This window comes from Nestor notabilis, unplaced genomic scaffold (genome assembly GCF_000696875.1).
Source record: "Nestor notabilis isolate BGI_N333 unplaced genomic scaffold, ASM69687v1 scaffold4371, whole genome shotgun sequence".
NCBI classification, from domain to species: domain Eukaryota; kingdom Metazoa; phylum Chordata; class Aves; order Psittaciformes; family Psittacidae; genus Nestor; species Nestor notabilis.
In genome coordinates this window covers 633-16,516 of record NW_009914097.1, presented here as the reverse complement: position 1 = coordinate 16,516, position 15,884 = coordinate 633, and the positions used below count along the sequence as shown (strand labels likewise).

Sequence of the window (15,884 nt, the reverse complement as noted above, 5' to 3'; positions counted from 1 at the left end):
AAACATTTTCCAGTGACTTGTGTGCTCTTTCATTTCATGGAAATAGACTTGTCTATAGTAAACCTTTGGTCTTCAGTCAGTCTTAGGGATTCTTTACACTTCTTTCAAGGCAAAGGATGAAAAGGAAAGAAAACTAGATGACTGCTGACTGGCTAGGTGAAACTATTTCACTGTGGTGGAAGTAACCTTAAGTGATAAAGTTTGAGGGCTGCAGCTGTGAGTTCCTTCCAAAGACTCAGAAATAAAAGCTATAAAAGCTTGCTTCTTACTGTTCTTACTATGTAGTATTAATTCTGAATGTGGGTTTGTAATTGTTAGTCCACTCTAGCATGTCCTTCCTCCTGCTTATGAAAGGGCATCAAGCCCAACTTACTGACAAAACATCTGGAAAATGTGATGCAAATGTTCACTGCAGAGCTAATGCATATTTCTCGTTTTGTAAACTGCATGTTAAGTGAAAGTGATACACTGTCTTCTATGGTGCTTTGCTAATGGAATGAACCCTCTAAAAGGAATGAGTGTAACTTGGCCCAAGGGCAACTTCTGAACTCCAAGGATAAAAACCCCTAATATTTAGTGCATTCTCTCCTTTAAACTGATCTGTATATTTGTCTTTCTGCAGTCCCTAGAGCTCCAGAGATAGACATGGAAGCCTGTGTGGTTGCTGATAATTGCATAACAGTATCATGGAGAATGCCTGAAGAAGACAGCAGAATTGATCATTTTGTACTGGAGTACAGGAAAACTAACTTTGATGGCCTTCCTCGAGTAAAAGACGAACAGCATTGGGAAGTGATAGACAATATTAAAGCTACTGAATATACAATATCAGGTAAATGTTTGTTTTATACTTAAAAATCAAGAATGTTGATATAGTTCTTTATGCTTGGGAGTTTCGCAGAGTATCCATTTTCCTGTATATAATGAAGCTTTCATTGTTTCACATTATTCTTGGGTGTTTTGTACAGTAATAGCTCTTCCTTTTATTTTGCTACTGAGATTTTGTAAAAAAAAAAAAAAATGTTAAGTGACGTTCACACTGATATTTAAGTTTATTTTTTGCAGTTTGAGATAAATGGAAAACAGCTACGTGGAATAGATTCTTAGTCTTATAAAAATTGTCAGTAATTAATATCAATTCATGTCTCTGAAATTTTTAGGTCTGAAATTTGACAAGAAATACGTGAATGTTAGAGTAAAAGCTTGCAACAAAGCTGTGGCAGGGGAATACTCCGATCCTGCGACTCTGGAAACCAAAGGTAAAATTTGAGAAACTCTAACCTTAGATGTAGTGAAACCTTGTACTTACAGTTCTGTCTTCATATATGAACTTGTATGCTAGGCCTGTTTCTGCATGAGCACTGCTGAAACATACATGTCCTAAGTTAAAAGGAAAACAAACATTTCTTTAAAGGATTGAGACATTTATTGGCACAAAGCTGGCTTCTTAGTGTTCAGACACTAAAAATGAGGTAGTGATGTAACTTTCTCCAACAGCTTGACATTGGTGGTTTTGAACTGTGGATTAACAGTACTATGTGCTGCCACATCATGATACAGCAAAAGAAGAGGAACTTTGTGGCTGAGCATTGGTAGGACTCTCAGGGCATCTAAACAGTTGGTGTAGTTTGCTGGTTATTCTTACTTAACATGTGATGAGTAATAGCTTCTTGTAAATAAAATGTGCTGAAAAGCGTATTTTTGTTGGTTTTTTTGTTTTGGTTTGGTTTTTTTTTTAGTTTGTAGTCGTAGATTCTAATTGCTGCCAGTATTAAAAAATAGGCAGCTCCAAATTGCTCAAGTTTATTAAGTCATTTTGTTAAAAATCAGTTGGTCTGAGGGTGGTGGCTTCCTAACATAGTTTTGTAAATAAACTAAACAAAAAATATCTTGGAAGTGGTATTTTATGACAGAACACAACTATTATGATGGAGATAATGATCTTGAGGCTTTAATTATAGCCAAAGCTATAGTGTAAAGGGAAAATGAATGATACAAAATACATAAAATATAAATTGAGTGTGAATGTTACTTCATAAAAAACAAAGCTGTATGCAATTTGAATGAACTGATGGGGCATTTTGGTAATTTTTCTAAAATGCTTTTAATATTCTGAAGCAACAGTAATTGTCAGATTTATAGTATCCATTTAATAGCCGTTTACATTCCTTACACCAGTACCAGAAAAATAATCCTGATTTTAATTTTTTGGGCAGTTATGCTTTCTATATTTTCATTATTTTTGTTTGAGCATTTAGTTCACTTTCTCTAATAATTAGCCCATAGGAATTCAGTATCCTTGTCTATGAGCTTACCTTACTGTTTTTCAGACCTGGGTACTGTTCAGCTCTAACTCTCAACTCTTGAAATCTCAAGTATACTTTCTTTCAGAATCAGAGTATAATATTTGATGGTATTAGGACACTTACAGAATAGTCTATAAATAAACATCTTTAGGGAACTTGGCATGTTATGTTAGTTTTGTTTTCTTGGATGAAGGCCTTGGCTACAATGAATACAAAGTCTCTTCTAGTTGCATACATCCTCTACTGTCTTATATCTGCAGTTGACTTCGCAGTTCAACTCTGTCTGTCTGTATGTGCTACTCTGTCAATTTAGTATTCTCCAAGTTTGCAGTACTTATTAATCATAAACACCTTATTGGAGGATCAGTGCTGCAGAGTATGGAAAATAAGCATGCAATTTTAAATATTCATGATTGCAAGAATGTAGGGAGTAGGCTGTAACTAGCAGAAAGCACTAGCTGAATTTAACTGCTGATATTGCAGCATTATAAGAATGAAAAAACCTTACTTTAATGTAACCTGTGCACTGCAGGTAGGTAGTTGGGCTTCATTTTAAGAGCTCCTTACCTTGATAACAAGTATCAGACTAAAAAGCTAATGTTTCTAGTAAGTTGAACAGTACTCTGCTATAGCTTTACTACTGCTTTGGCATTTTCTATGAGCAGCCACTGGTTGGGAGAGAGCATTATACCATTTCACTGTCTTACATTTTCTCTTATCAGCATTTGTGTTCAGTTTGGACAGTACTTCATCTCACTTAAACTTGAAAGTTGAAGATACCTATGTTGAATGGGACCCTACTGGAGGCAAAGGCCAATTAAAAATAAAAGGGAAGGAAAATAAAAGCAGGTAAGAACTGTTTTGTAAATGTTGTCTGGGATGTAACATCTGGCAGTTGAAGTGGGCGGGAGGAATTAAAGCACTTGAGGATAGTGGGACACCAAAGGAATTTTCATTCAGAAATCTTTAGTTGGAAGAAATTTTTATTTCCCTTTTTTCTTGTCAGAGAAATGCAGAGGCTGTTTATGGAAGCTATTAGGAATGTGTCTTAATCATGAAAACTATTTTAAAAATAACTAAATTCTATTTGTAGTGGATTGACCTTGGCTAGTCACCAGGTGCCCATCAAACTGTCCCTCCTGAACTAGACAGTGGGAGAGAAAACATGATGAATTGTTTGTGGGTTGAGATAAGGACAGAGATCGCTCTGCCACTACTGTCACAGGCAAAATGGACTTGAGTTGGGGGAATTTAAATTATTGCCCATCAAAAATCAGAGTAGGATAATGAGAAATAACAAATCTTAAAATACCTTTCCCCTACCCTTCCCTTATTCCAGGCTCCACTTCAGTCCCAACTTTTCTACCTCCTCCTCACAAGCAGTGTAGGGGTTGCAGTGAGTTCATCACACACTCTCTGCTGCATCTTCCTCCTCACACTCTTCCACTGCTCCAGCATGGAGTCCCAGCCAAGGGAGACAGTCCTTCACAAACTCTTCCAGTGCTGGTCCCCTTTCCATGTGGTGCAGTTCTAAAAGACTGGACTGCACAAGTGTAGGTTCCCTAAGGGGGCACAGGTCATGCCAGCAAGCCTGCTCCAGTGTGGGGTCTGTCCATGGGCTGCAGCTTCCTTCAGGGCACATCTGCCTGCTCTGGCATGTCCATGGGCTGGCTATAGCAGGATGGCTATATTCTCACTCTTCTCTCCCAGCTGTTCTTGCACAGCAGTTTTTACCCTTTCCTAAATGTTATCACAGAGGTGCTACCACTGTCACTGGTTCAGCTTTGGCCAGCAGTGGGTCTATCTTGGAGCTGGCTGCACTGACCCCATCTTACATGGGGGCAGCTTGTGGCACCTCTGCAGGCTCCCTGCTACCAAAACCTTGCCACATATACCCAATACAAAAGATAAGGTAAGTGCCAGCAGGCAGCTGATGTATTTCTGTGGTTAGTAGTGTCGCAGGTCATTACTGGTGGGTAAACGTTTTCTAATATAAAAAATAATACTTTGTCCTTTTGAAAAAACTAAGGTTAAATAAAATTGGTACTACCGGTGAATTTGCTATCTCATAACCCTTATTAGTGAGAAAAATGTACTAATAAAACAAACCAGGTAGCAAAATATAACAGATAATGGAATATAACTCTTGTAAAAGTGGTAGCCCTAAATGTATTTGCCAACTATTTTCATGTAGTAAAAGTACCTAAGTAACTTCAGCAGAATTCTTAGTAGGTTGATGAGTATTAGGCACTTAAATGTGTGCTCTTCAGAACTGACAAATAACTATGGCTGGAAGAACATCACTAGATCAGTCTACTCTGTCCGAGCCTTGAATAATCCAAGGATGAGGAATGTGTCAACTCACTCGGCCTTTATTCCAGGCCACCTTCATGGAAGGGGAAGAATATCCTGACACCTGACTGGAATTTCCTGTGGTACAATGAGTACGAGGTGTGCCTTGGCTATCACTGTGCACCCCTCTGAGAGAAGCTTCGCTTGATCATCTTTGTACCTTCCTGTTACATTGTTAAAGACAGCAATTAGCTCTCCTTTTTCTGACCCTGAGCAAACCCATTTGTTTTCCTGTGCTCCAGTCCTAAAACTGTGTTGTTGGCATCTGCTGGACTTGCTCTAGTATGTGGTCCTAAGGAGCCCAGACCTGGACACAGGACTTCAGGCTCTGTAAATGGAGAGGAACAGTCACTTGCCTTGGCCCTCCTGGTTGCTGTCTTGTTGCTACAGCCCACAATGTTGTTGGTCACCTCTGCCACAAGGGCACCGTGCAGTGCAGTGTTGACTGTTGTCCACCAAGACTCCCAGCTGCCTTTCTGTAGGATTGGTTTTCCCTCAGTTGTCCCCCTGCCTGTCCTATTGCGTGGGGTTCTGTCTTTTGGAGAACAGTCTCCACAGTTGTGAGCCTGGTGTTCAGCTGGTTCTGTACACAGCTTATGGCCCACCGCCCAGTCTTTATCTCAACTCCTAAGGTTTGGGGATACTGTGTTGGAATGGGTCAAAAGCCTTGCCAAACTCAAAGTGTGAACAGTGTTCATTCCTCTTGCCTTGTCCACTGAGCTGGCTCCTTCTTTCTCAAATACAATTAATTGACTTTCAACATGTGCTTTGGGGTATAAAGAGTACTGCTTGAGATAACTTATGAACAAATACCTTCCCTGTAGGCATATGCTGCCAGAAACATGGTAGAGTAAGTTTTAATTGCATCTTAAAAATAGCATAATTTAATGTGGTAATAGAACAGTTGTTTAATGGCTATTTATTTCTGTCGACAGTGGCCAGAATCTTCTCCTGAAGAGCAATAGAAGGTGATAATATACCTCTTACTTGTAGGATCTAGCACCTGATTTTGTTGGGATGCTATTCTACTTTTTTGCTTGATGTAGTGAGAATTCTAATAGCCTTTATCAGTAATAAATACACATATGCTTTTAAAACTTATTTTGAAGTCTGATTTGGATTCACAGAGATTATGTATATGTTTTTCAGTGACTGGAAAACAGTATTCCTGGAAGGATGCTTCCTACCTAGTGTCTAGAAGACCTGATTTGCAATGGTTGAAGGAGCATTATGTATTCTAGTGTCGATACAAAGATCCCTGTTAGTTACAGACCTGTTGATGCTTATTTAACCTTATGTCACACTTAAACTTTGCAAACACAATAAAGAGTTCTTTTGAGAACTTGAAGTTTTTTTTGTTACCTTTTTGCCTCTGAACTTGTGCTATAACTGTTGCTAGACATCAAATGAAAAGAAATCAATGTTTTTACAATTTCAAAGAGGAGGAAATGTAGCCTAATGGCATGTGTGAAAAGCTTCATGGCAATTCTACTAGTGGAACCAATTGTTCAAATGAGAACATTTCTTCTTGATATGTAAAGCAGCTAAAATACTCTCCTGTTTGTTGTGCAACTGTGGTTTTAGTGGGATTTTTCCCACAATTTTTCCAGTGGAACTCCTGATAGAGAAATTACTTCTCCTGGTTTTGCTTTCTTGCATTTTCACTAGTTTAGAAGTTGTGGGACCAAAATAAGCGCTCAGATTCTTAGTTTCTAGTAGGTTTTACTCTTTTCTATTCATCCATCAGATGGATCTATCTTTTGATTTGGTATCAGGAGTGAAGCTCCAGTGCTGAGCTCTGCTACACAAAGTGTATCAATTTCATGGAATCACAGAATGGTTTGGGTTGGAAGGGACCTTAAAGGTCATCTAATTCCAGCCCCCCTGCCATGGGCAGGGATACTTTCCACTAGACCAGGTTGCTCAAAGCTCCATCCATCCTGCCCTTAAACACTTCCAGGGATGGGGCATCCACAACTTCTCTGGGCAACCTGTTTTGGTGTCTTGCCATCCACCTAGTAAAGAATTTTTTCCTACTGTCTAATCTAAATCTACCCTCTGACAATTTAAGCCATTCTCCCTTGTCATGTCACTACATGCCCTTATAAAAAGTCCCTGTCCAGCTTTCTTGTAGACCCATTATAGGTTATAGCCTCTGAAAGGCTGCTAAAAGATTGCTCTGGAGCCTTCTCGAGGCTGAACATGACCAGCTCTCTCAGCCTGTATCTCAGGTGTTCCAGCCCTGTGAGCAACTTTGTGGCCCTCCTCTGGACTCACTCCAACAGGTCCACATCCTTATGTTGGAGGCCCAGGAGCTAACACAGTACTGCAGGTGGGGCCTCACGAGAGCAGAGTAGAGGGGCAGGATCACCTCCTTGGACCTCTGGTCACACTTCTTTTGATGCAGCCCAGGATATGGTTGGTTTCTGGGCTGTGAGCACACACTGAAGTCAGCTCATGTTGAGCTTCTTGTCAATGAACACCCCCACATCCTTCTCCTCAGAGCTGCTCTCAATCCCTTCTCTGCCCAACAACCACAAAAAACCCTAAAAAAACAAAAACAAAGGAACAAAAAAACCCAACAACAAACCCAAAACAACAGGGTTTTTTTTTTTTTTTTTTTCAAACTTTTATGCCAAATATTTGATGTCATTGTCTAAACTGTTAAAGGTTATTAGATTTGGATTGGACAAAGCACATGCAGTGGCTGTTTACAGAAGACTAGAACAAAGTAAATGATGTTGAGGATGTTTTAATGTCTTGCTAATCTTGAGAAAATACTAGTGAAGCACAGATATTTTTTCTTCTGGTGATTCTTTAAATGGCCACGTTGCTTTCTGCATAACTCATACTGGAGATGGATTCTGCAAAGAGTTATGTCTCCCCCTGCAATTATGCTTTAATTCTTGGCTTTGCTGTTTTGTTTCTTTCATGCTGTCACTTTTTAACTTTTGGTAAGTAAGCTACAGCTTCTTCCATGTTAACAAAATTCAAAAGCATGATGTGGTGCACCTGCAGTATATATACTTACCCCCTTCATGTAACTTGCAGACAGTTTAGAAGCTTCTGATCAGTACTGGCAAATTTATATGGTAAATGGTGTTGCTAAAGTAGACAACCTTTTCATCAGCCATTTCTCGTAGACTGTGTAAAAACTGCATAGTTATTTCTGAGAAGTTAAAGTTCTTTGCTACTAAGTGCCTTTAAAATAATAACCAGATGTAATTCCCTGGCTAGTGAGGTGTAATTTTTGCTGTAATTTGCAAATAGCCTTCATTTTCTTTAATGTTTAAATTGCTAGGAATTATTTTTGAGGACATAACTGAGGTAAAACAGAATGTTTGAAAACCTCGCTATGTTAAAATTATTCTTTTATGCATCTGATTACTCATTAGAATATTCTCCAGAGCAAAGTGTGTCTCCATTTATTTTGCTATTGCTTCCTGAGAATGCTTTTGAAAAGTATGATTAGAAAATCTGAGCCTTTCTTGATTGGGATTAGACTCTTAAATTTTTATAATGACTCTTGAGGAGTTGCTGTGTGCTTCCTGGCATGATGTGTTGTGACACAGTCTTATTTTCTGTAGTCTCTGATAGAGTTAATATAATCAAATAAACCTCCCACCTTTCTGGTGTTTGGGTGGTTTTGGTTTTTTGTGGTCGAGTGTGTTTTATTTTTTTTGTGTGGTTGTTTTTTTTTTTGTGGGTTTTTTTGTTTGTTTGTGGGGTTTTTTTTTGGGGGGGAGAGTTCTGAGGCATTAAACTCTGGAAGTCTCACTTCATCACTTCATTTTCTTTGGGGTTTTTTTCTTTTTAATATAAATTGTGCTTAGCTTCAGCACCCTTGAGCGTGTATACTTTAAAATGAAATTATCACAATTTTATTCCTTTCAGTCTTCATTGGGTTACACCTTTTCCTGGGATTTCAGTCATTGCATATGCAAGCCATACATGTTCTGAAAAACCTACCTTTAACACAATGATGTTTTTCTCATTCACTGCCATTAAAATTCCAGTAATAATTAGGCATTTTGGCCTGGTGTGTTCATACTTGCCTGATTGTTGCTGGTCTACAAGACTTTTAGTAATCTAATGTGGAAAGTCAAGAAACGTGTTCTCCAAGGTTCTGTGTAGCACAGGCAAAACACTTCTATACAGGTGTTCATTCAAACCATGTGCCCCACATCTGCTTTTTTTTTTTTTTCTCCTGCTGTTTACTTTCTTAGCTGCCTTCAAACTTGCTTGTTACAATGTCTTGTATATTTTCTGGCTGTCTTCTCTCTCAAGTCTTCTGCATGCATGTTATTAGAGGTGTTAAGTGGCTGAACTACTGTGTCATTTCAATAGCTTATGTGTGTTTATTGCCCCCTAATTGACTGGGGGAAATTTGAGTGTGCATTTCCATAATGGCATCAATCATGAACAATTCATTTCTTCTTAGAAGTGGTGCACTGTCTCCAAAGAGGACATCTGTTGGACCCTCATCGAGGGGCAGCAGAGATCGTTTTGTTGGTGAATCATACACAGTGTTAGGTAAGGAACTTTCTACTTCTCTTAGAGGCATAATGCTGTGGAATGGCAGATCAGGATATGTGATTGTTCAAGGCTGTGTACTTGATGCTGTCAGTAGGTAGTTTTGCCTACATAACACCAGAATCTTGTGCTACAGCCAAGTGTCTTCAAGTCTGTTGAAGCTCTATGACAAAGCTCTTCGTGACTGATGTTCACTGCTATTAAATGTGGAATTGATGCTAAGTGTATCTTGTCTTAATGAGTGTAAGTAGAACTGTCTCATTCTGCTTCATATTTTCATTCTATTGTCTTTTACATTAATTTTTTTTGTTCCTTTATAGTTCAGATTTTTGTATTTCATCTTAGAGTAAAACAGAGAAGGCATCACTGGTGTCTATAAGGGAGCAAGCTTTGTACAGTGCACTTAATTATAGCAACTAAATTTTATTTTTTTTTTGGTAGGAGACACCACTGTTGAAAGTGGACAGCATTACTGGGAAGTAAAAGCCCAAAAGGACTGCAAGTCATACAGTGTGGGAGTAACCTATAGAAACCTGGGGAAATTTGATCAGCTGGGAAAGACTAGTTCAAGCTGGTGTATCCATATCAACAACTGGCTGCAAACTACACTTTCAGCTAAACACAGTAATAAAACCAAGACTCTAGATATACCTGTTCCAGACAGGGTAGGAGTATACTGTGACTTTGATGGAGGTAAATTATAATCTTAATCTAAAACCTTAGCTATCTATGTGAAGTTGAAGCAGTACAAGGCTGAAGTAGTACATTACTTACAGATTTGGTAGTCTTTTATGAAAATAAGGCCTTGAGCTGTTTGTGTAATAACGCTTGTAATGTCAAATAACTTGACTTCACCTGTGTGACAGAGCTACTAACTGAGAACTTTTCAGTCGTGTACATTGTATTTAGTGTGTTCTGGAAATATTTCCTTTTTATAAAAAAATTTATAATTTATAAAATTATAAAAAATTATACAGTAACACATAGTAACTTAAGCATGTATTTCAGTTTGTTTCCTGTCTCTTTTAGGTCAGCTCTCATTTTATAATGCAAACTCAAAGGAGCTGTTATACACCTTCAGAACAAAGTTTACCCAGCCATTATTACCAGGCTTCATGGTCAGTATCTATAAAATTTTCTTCGGTTTCTAGCGCTAAATTTAGTTTACTGAAGACTTAATTGTTTGGGTTTTATTTTTTAAAAAGGAGGAAACTGGGAGCACTGGTTTTGGCTGACTAATAATTCTTTAAAATGTTTAACTGTGTTCTCTTTGATTTCATATGGTGCTTATAATAGCACTCCAGTAGGAGAACTCTGCGCCTGGATGTCTCAGCTATGTAAATAAAAGTCATTGAAGTTTTGAAGGGTAAATTAATAGCACATTCTGGTAGCTGACGAGCCTGCTACAGTAACTAATTCAGACTGATGCAGGTGGGAGTCCAAGATGCTGCGAGCTGTCAGAATAGGTATCATGAGATAGAACAACACCAGTTACTTCCCTCTGAGATACAAGACTCAGCTTTCAAGTCTTTAAAAGCTCAGTTGTTTCACTGGTCTGCATAACTTTTTCGTGGCTCTAAGCTTATCAGTGAAAACTTAATGCAATTCAATGCAAAAAAAATAAAAAGGCAGAGAAGCAGCATTAATTACTGTATTTTGGCTTTCCTTTAATGATTTCAGTAACTTTAACTAAATTTGGAGGCCTCAGTTGCATTATAAGCTGCCATCAAGTGTGTCATACTCTGGGTGCAGAGTATAGGTCTAGGAAAACTTAGGAACCTGGAGGAGGCTTGCATACTAGTTCATACTAACAACTCAGCTGCCTAGGTGCTGATCTCTAGCTTCTTATAATTCAGCCCATAGAAAACACAGCATGGTAATTCTGAAGCGTGATTAGGCCAATTAATAAAGTTATTTTTCTTTTGGGCATAAAGGAGGAATGAAGGAGTAATAACTTGCCCCAGCAGCTTTTATATAGCACTTCCAAACACCTGATTTTGCCTTCTATTAGACAGAATTCTCACAATTTCTACTGTTAGTTAGATGTACTGACAGTAGCAGTCTAGACTTTTAATAGCTATTTACTTGGAGATGACTAAGCAAGTTGCTTTACTGATCCGTTCCAACATATGGAGAACCTAACAGCTTAAGAACTGTTGGGATACATGTATTAGTCATCCCTCTAGCATTGTGAAGACATACTCTTTGAGTCAGTTCCAAAGGCACCCAAGGAAACACTTGTTTACCACACTTCAGCCTATTAGTCCACATCTCCTACAGCCCCTAGTACTTGGTGATAGCAGTCTTACAGACATGGGTTAGCCTGAACAGTTAAAATAAAAATGACAAGCTAATTACAGTTCTCAAATTCAGTTGTAAACATGGAGATACATTCTTTCATGTAACTTGGTTATAGAATGAAGGTCACTGGCATCTGTGCCCCTGAAGCTTCTTACAACTTAATGTAAACATAGTACACGAATTGGCATAATCCTGCTGTGTCATACTAAAACTAAGCATATGGAAACCGGGAGAAATCTGATGAGCTTTCAGACACTGGAGCATAGTAAGAGTATTGCTTTTCATTGTCATTCTAACTACTTGCTGCTAGCACACTGGTCTTAAAAGAACTTTTCTTGTTAGGAAAACTTTTTGTATTAGATCTTACATTTGTTTATGAACTCAGAGCAACAAAGCATAGTATGTGAAGCATCTTAGACTTTATGGTCTTAAAAGTTAGCTTCTATGATTAGAATGTTTTAGAGAGTGCTGTGACTAGTGAACAAGGGAGAAGACAGATACAGCTGCAGGGTAAGTTTTGTGTTAGTTCCATTGTGGGATGGGAGAAGAGAGATGTAGATGTTTCATAATGTTCAGAGTATTGATTTTTATTTCTATTTTTTTTTCCCCTTAGACCTGGTGTGGTGGGCTTACAGTGAGTACTGGATTACAGGTGCCAAGTGCTGTGAGCATGGTCCAGAAAAGTGAAAATAGATTGAGTGGTTCAACAAACAGCCTAAACAATATTGCCTACTAATGTCTGGTAAATGCTTCTGTTGCTGAATGGTTTGGTTTTTTTTTTCCTGTGTAGCTGGTACTCAGAGAAGCTTGTGAGCAGCAGATTACACTGGGTTTGCTACCTACTGTTGTTTGAGGCCTGGGTACTGACAGTGCAAAGGTTTGGGGCTAACATATTAGTAATATACTGTGAATCAAGACACAAATGTCAGAAAACTGAACTGTTGCTGATTTGAAAAAAATAAGTGAGAAAGCAAAAGCTGTAACTTGTGTACTTTTATAATACTGTATTTGAACATTTTGTTATGGACTTGAATATTTTTGTTACATTTTTTTCAATGAAGAGTGTAATTAATACCATTTTCTTAGCTCTCCTAACATGAATTACTTCACTATATTTTTTATTATTACTGAGCTTCCTATTAGAACTTGTGATATGAAACATGCATTTCAAAAAGATATTTATTTGAGCCCAGGATCACGTTTTTGCTAGCTGCTTTGACTAGCCAGCCTAGTGAGGATTCCTGGAACTTTCTGAATAACCAGATAACTCCAAAAATTGCATGACATTTTTTTACCCCACAGAAACATGGAATCTAATGCATAACTTGCTAGCCTTGGTCCACAGGCCATGTATATGTGGCTATAAGACTGTCTTTGTGGATAAAGAATTGGCACTGGTGGATAAAGAACTGGCTGGATGGCTGCATACAAGGAGTTGTGGTCAACAGCTCAATGTCCAGCTGGAGACCAGTAACAAGTGGTGTTCCTCAGGGATCGGTGTTGGGACCTGTCTTGTTCAACATCTTTGTCGGTGACATGGACAGTGGGATTGAGTGCGCCCTCAGCAGGTTTGCCGATGACGCCAAGCTGTGTGGCTCGGTTGATATGCTGGAGGGAAGGGATGGGATCCAGAGGGACCTGGACAGGCTTGTGAGGTGGGCCAGTGCCAACCTCATGAAGTTTAACCAAGACAAGTGCAAGGTCCTACACCTGGGTCGGGGCAATCCCAGGCACAGCTACAGGCTGGGTGGAGAAGAGATTCAGAGCAGCCCTGCAGAGAAGGACTTGGGGGTGGTGATTGATGAGAAGCTTGACATGAGCTGGCTTCAGCATGCGCTTGCAGCCCTGAAACCAACCGTACCCTGGGCTGCACCAAAAGGAGTGTGACCAGGAGATGTTGGGGCAAGTCCAAAGGAGGGCCACGAGGATCATCAGGAGGCTGGAACACCTCTCATATGAAAACAGGCTGAGAAAGTTGGGGCTGTTCAGCCTGGAGAAGAGAAGGCTCTGGGGAGACCTCACAGCAGCCTTCCAGTATCACAGAGGGGCCTAAGGATGCTGGGGAGGGACTCTTCAACAGGGACTGTAGTGGTAGGGCAAGGGGGGAAGGGTTTCACAACTCAAACAAGGGGTAATGGCTTCAAACTTAAACAGGGGAAGTTCAGGTTAGATGTAAGGAAGCAGTTCCTTACAGTGAGGGTGGTGAGGCACTGGAATGGGTTGCCCAAGGAAGTTGTGAATGCTCCATCTCTGGCAGTGTTCAAGGCCAGGTTGGACAGAGCCTTTGGCGACACGGTCTAGTGTGAGGTGTCCCTGCCCATGGCAGGGGGGTTGGAACTAGATGATCTTAAAGTCCTTTCCAACCCTAACTATTCTATGATCATATTCTAAAGGATCTCTTTATAGCTTCCAACTTAAGGCATTTCCTTTTTTTAAGGGCAAGGAAAAAGTAGAACGTGAGCAAATGCTTTCTCAGCTAACATAATCTGCTGCTGGATCTGCAGGTTTACATTTTCTTTCGCAATCAAATGAAATGTTGAGCCTTAGTGTTCCATCATCTCAATTTCTAGTTGGAAGCTTAGTAAACACAGTCAAATGACTCATAACAGTGAGAGAGCTAAAAAAAAAATAAATCGTGTTACATTCTTCATGGAAAATCTCAGCTTTTCTATGAGAATAACTTGTGTGTTGTAGATTGTTTAAATTTGCTTTCTTCCCTCTAATCAAGCCCAGGAGCAATTTTCAGAAATACAGTTGAATTGACTGTTTCCTAAGTGAAGATTTCTTAACTGGTATCACCTGAAAGCTGTTTCTAATTCGTGTTGATAGGGTCCATAATGAATTGGCTCCTTTCCTACAGGTCCAAAATAGGAAAGGGGTCAATTTTTTTCTTTTGTGTATCTCTCAGTCCATAAAAAAGCATGACCACCTAATTGTGTTAAATTTTTGTTAGTATCAATGGATCCTTTGCATCTCTCAAGATTTCTCAAGAGGAGGAGAAATTCCTTAAAAGTAATAAACTGGTTGTGATGTGCAGTGGAAAAGTTAATTTTTTTTCCCCTAATACCTACTCCAGAAGGTTTTGTTTCCCTTGAGAAATCATGAAGCTGACAGGACTGTTGAGCCCCTAATGTTCATTTCATATCTGGAACTTGAACATTTCTAAGTATTTGCATTTTGAACAAAGTTGGCTGTAATCTTTCTTACAGAGGAAAGCGCAAAACTATTCACAGTTTAACTGTACCTTCCTCTACCAGTTTAGTGTGTTGGGTCTTGAAACAAAAATACTGGAAGGTGACATGGTTTTAAAATCAACAGTGTCTGAATCTTTCACACATTATCTACAGATGTTGCTGTTGTTGTTCACATAGTCTGTGTAGTAATCTTAAATATTTCTTCCTCACTTTCATTTTTACTGCAATGAACGCCTGACTGGATGTTTAGGGGCTCTTCTATCAGTTCAGTGGTATGTGAGGATTGCATGCCTGGACCCTGGTGGTGGTTAGACTGAGGATGGTTAGGATGGATGCTTCTTATTTTGGGACTTGTTCTACTGAGTGACTCTGGTAAACAGACATTGAAATAGGCTAGTACCTATTCACACTGCCCAGTTGTTTGCTTCATCTTGGGTGTTCAGCTACAGTTCCTATTTAAATTTCCCCTTTCTTGAAAGAGGATGTTCAGTAAGTTAATGTGTGGTGAGAAAGAACCATGAGTAATCTCAAACGATTTGTAACAGCATTTAAGTGATGAAGCTTTTCTAGCAAGATGTTGTGCAACCAGCAAGGTAAATTTGATATGCACACATCAAAATGTAATTTAACACATAGAAGAAAGCTTGAAGTATTTAATACTGTGACCTGTGACTTGCAAGTTTTAACTGATGTCCTAGATGAACTTAATATGTGACTTTTTATGCTTAAAAGATAAATTTGTTATATAATAGTTTGCACAGATGTCAAATTTTTGCTGCTAACAGCTAGTCCAATTGTTTCTAGTAAATGGGGATATGAAGAATTGCCTTAAGCACTTTAGGTTTTTTTTGACTCTTTTTTTTTTTTTTCTGAGCTAGTGTCTGTCCAGTACCAGTATATTGGTGATGCTTTGTTGCAGTTGGTGCACTGTTTGTACCTGCAGCTAGAGAGGGATGTGGCTGGTGAAGCTCTTACTTTTTTTTTCTAGGGATCGTAGGGGTTGTTCTTTGGCAATGGACTAGACCTTTGAATGTCTGTAGTTTTGCCCTGCAGTTAACGCTAAATATGATATACCTGGTGACTTTAATACTCCCTGAGCGTCCCTCCTCTGGAGTTGATGCTTTCTGGTGGCTAGGCAGTTTTCTGCTGTATGACCAAAATGAATTTAAAATAACTTCAGAATGACTTGTGAGGAACT

The 15,884-nt window shown here is 39.0% G+C and overlaps 1 protein-coding gene across 1 annotated transcript in view; it reads left to right on the top strand.

Moving 5' to 3' along the window:
- Nucleotides 1-12,228, top strand: part of FSD1L (fibronectin type III and SPRY domain containing 1-like) — a 28,699-nt gene extending 16,471 nt beyond the window's left edge. The window contains exons 7-14 of the mRNA XM_010023474.1: nucleotides 623-832; nucleotides 1,161-1,259; nucleotides 3,029-3,155; nucleotides 5,594-5,626; nucleotides 9,100-9,191; nucleotides 9,633-9,884; nucleotides 10,221-10,309; nucleotides 12,106-12,228. Of these exons, the coding sequence (XP_010021776.1) occupies nucleotides 623-832; nucleotides 1,161-1,259; nucleotides 3,029-3,155; nucleotides 5,594-5,626; nucleotides 9,100-9,191; nucleotides 9,633-9,884; nucleotides 10,221-10,309; nucleotides 12,106-12,228 (1,025 nt within the window). The remainder of the gene's footprint in view (nucleotides 1-622; nucleotides 833-1,160; nucleotides 1,260-3,028; nucleotides 3,156-5,593; nucleotides 5,627-9,099; nucleotides 9,192-9,632; nucleotides 9,885-10,220; nucleotides 10,310-12,105) is intronic.
- Nucleotides 12,229-15,884: the final 3,656 nt, after the last annotated feature.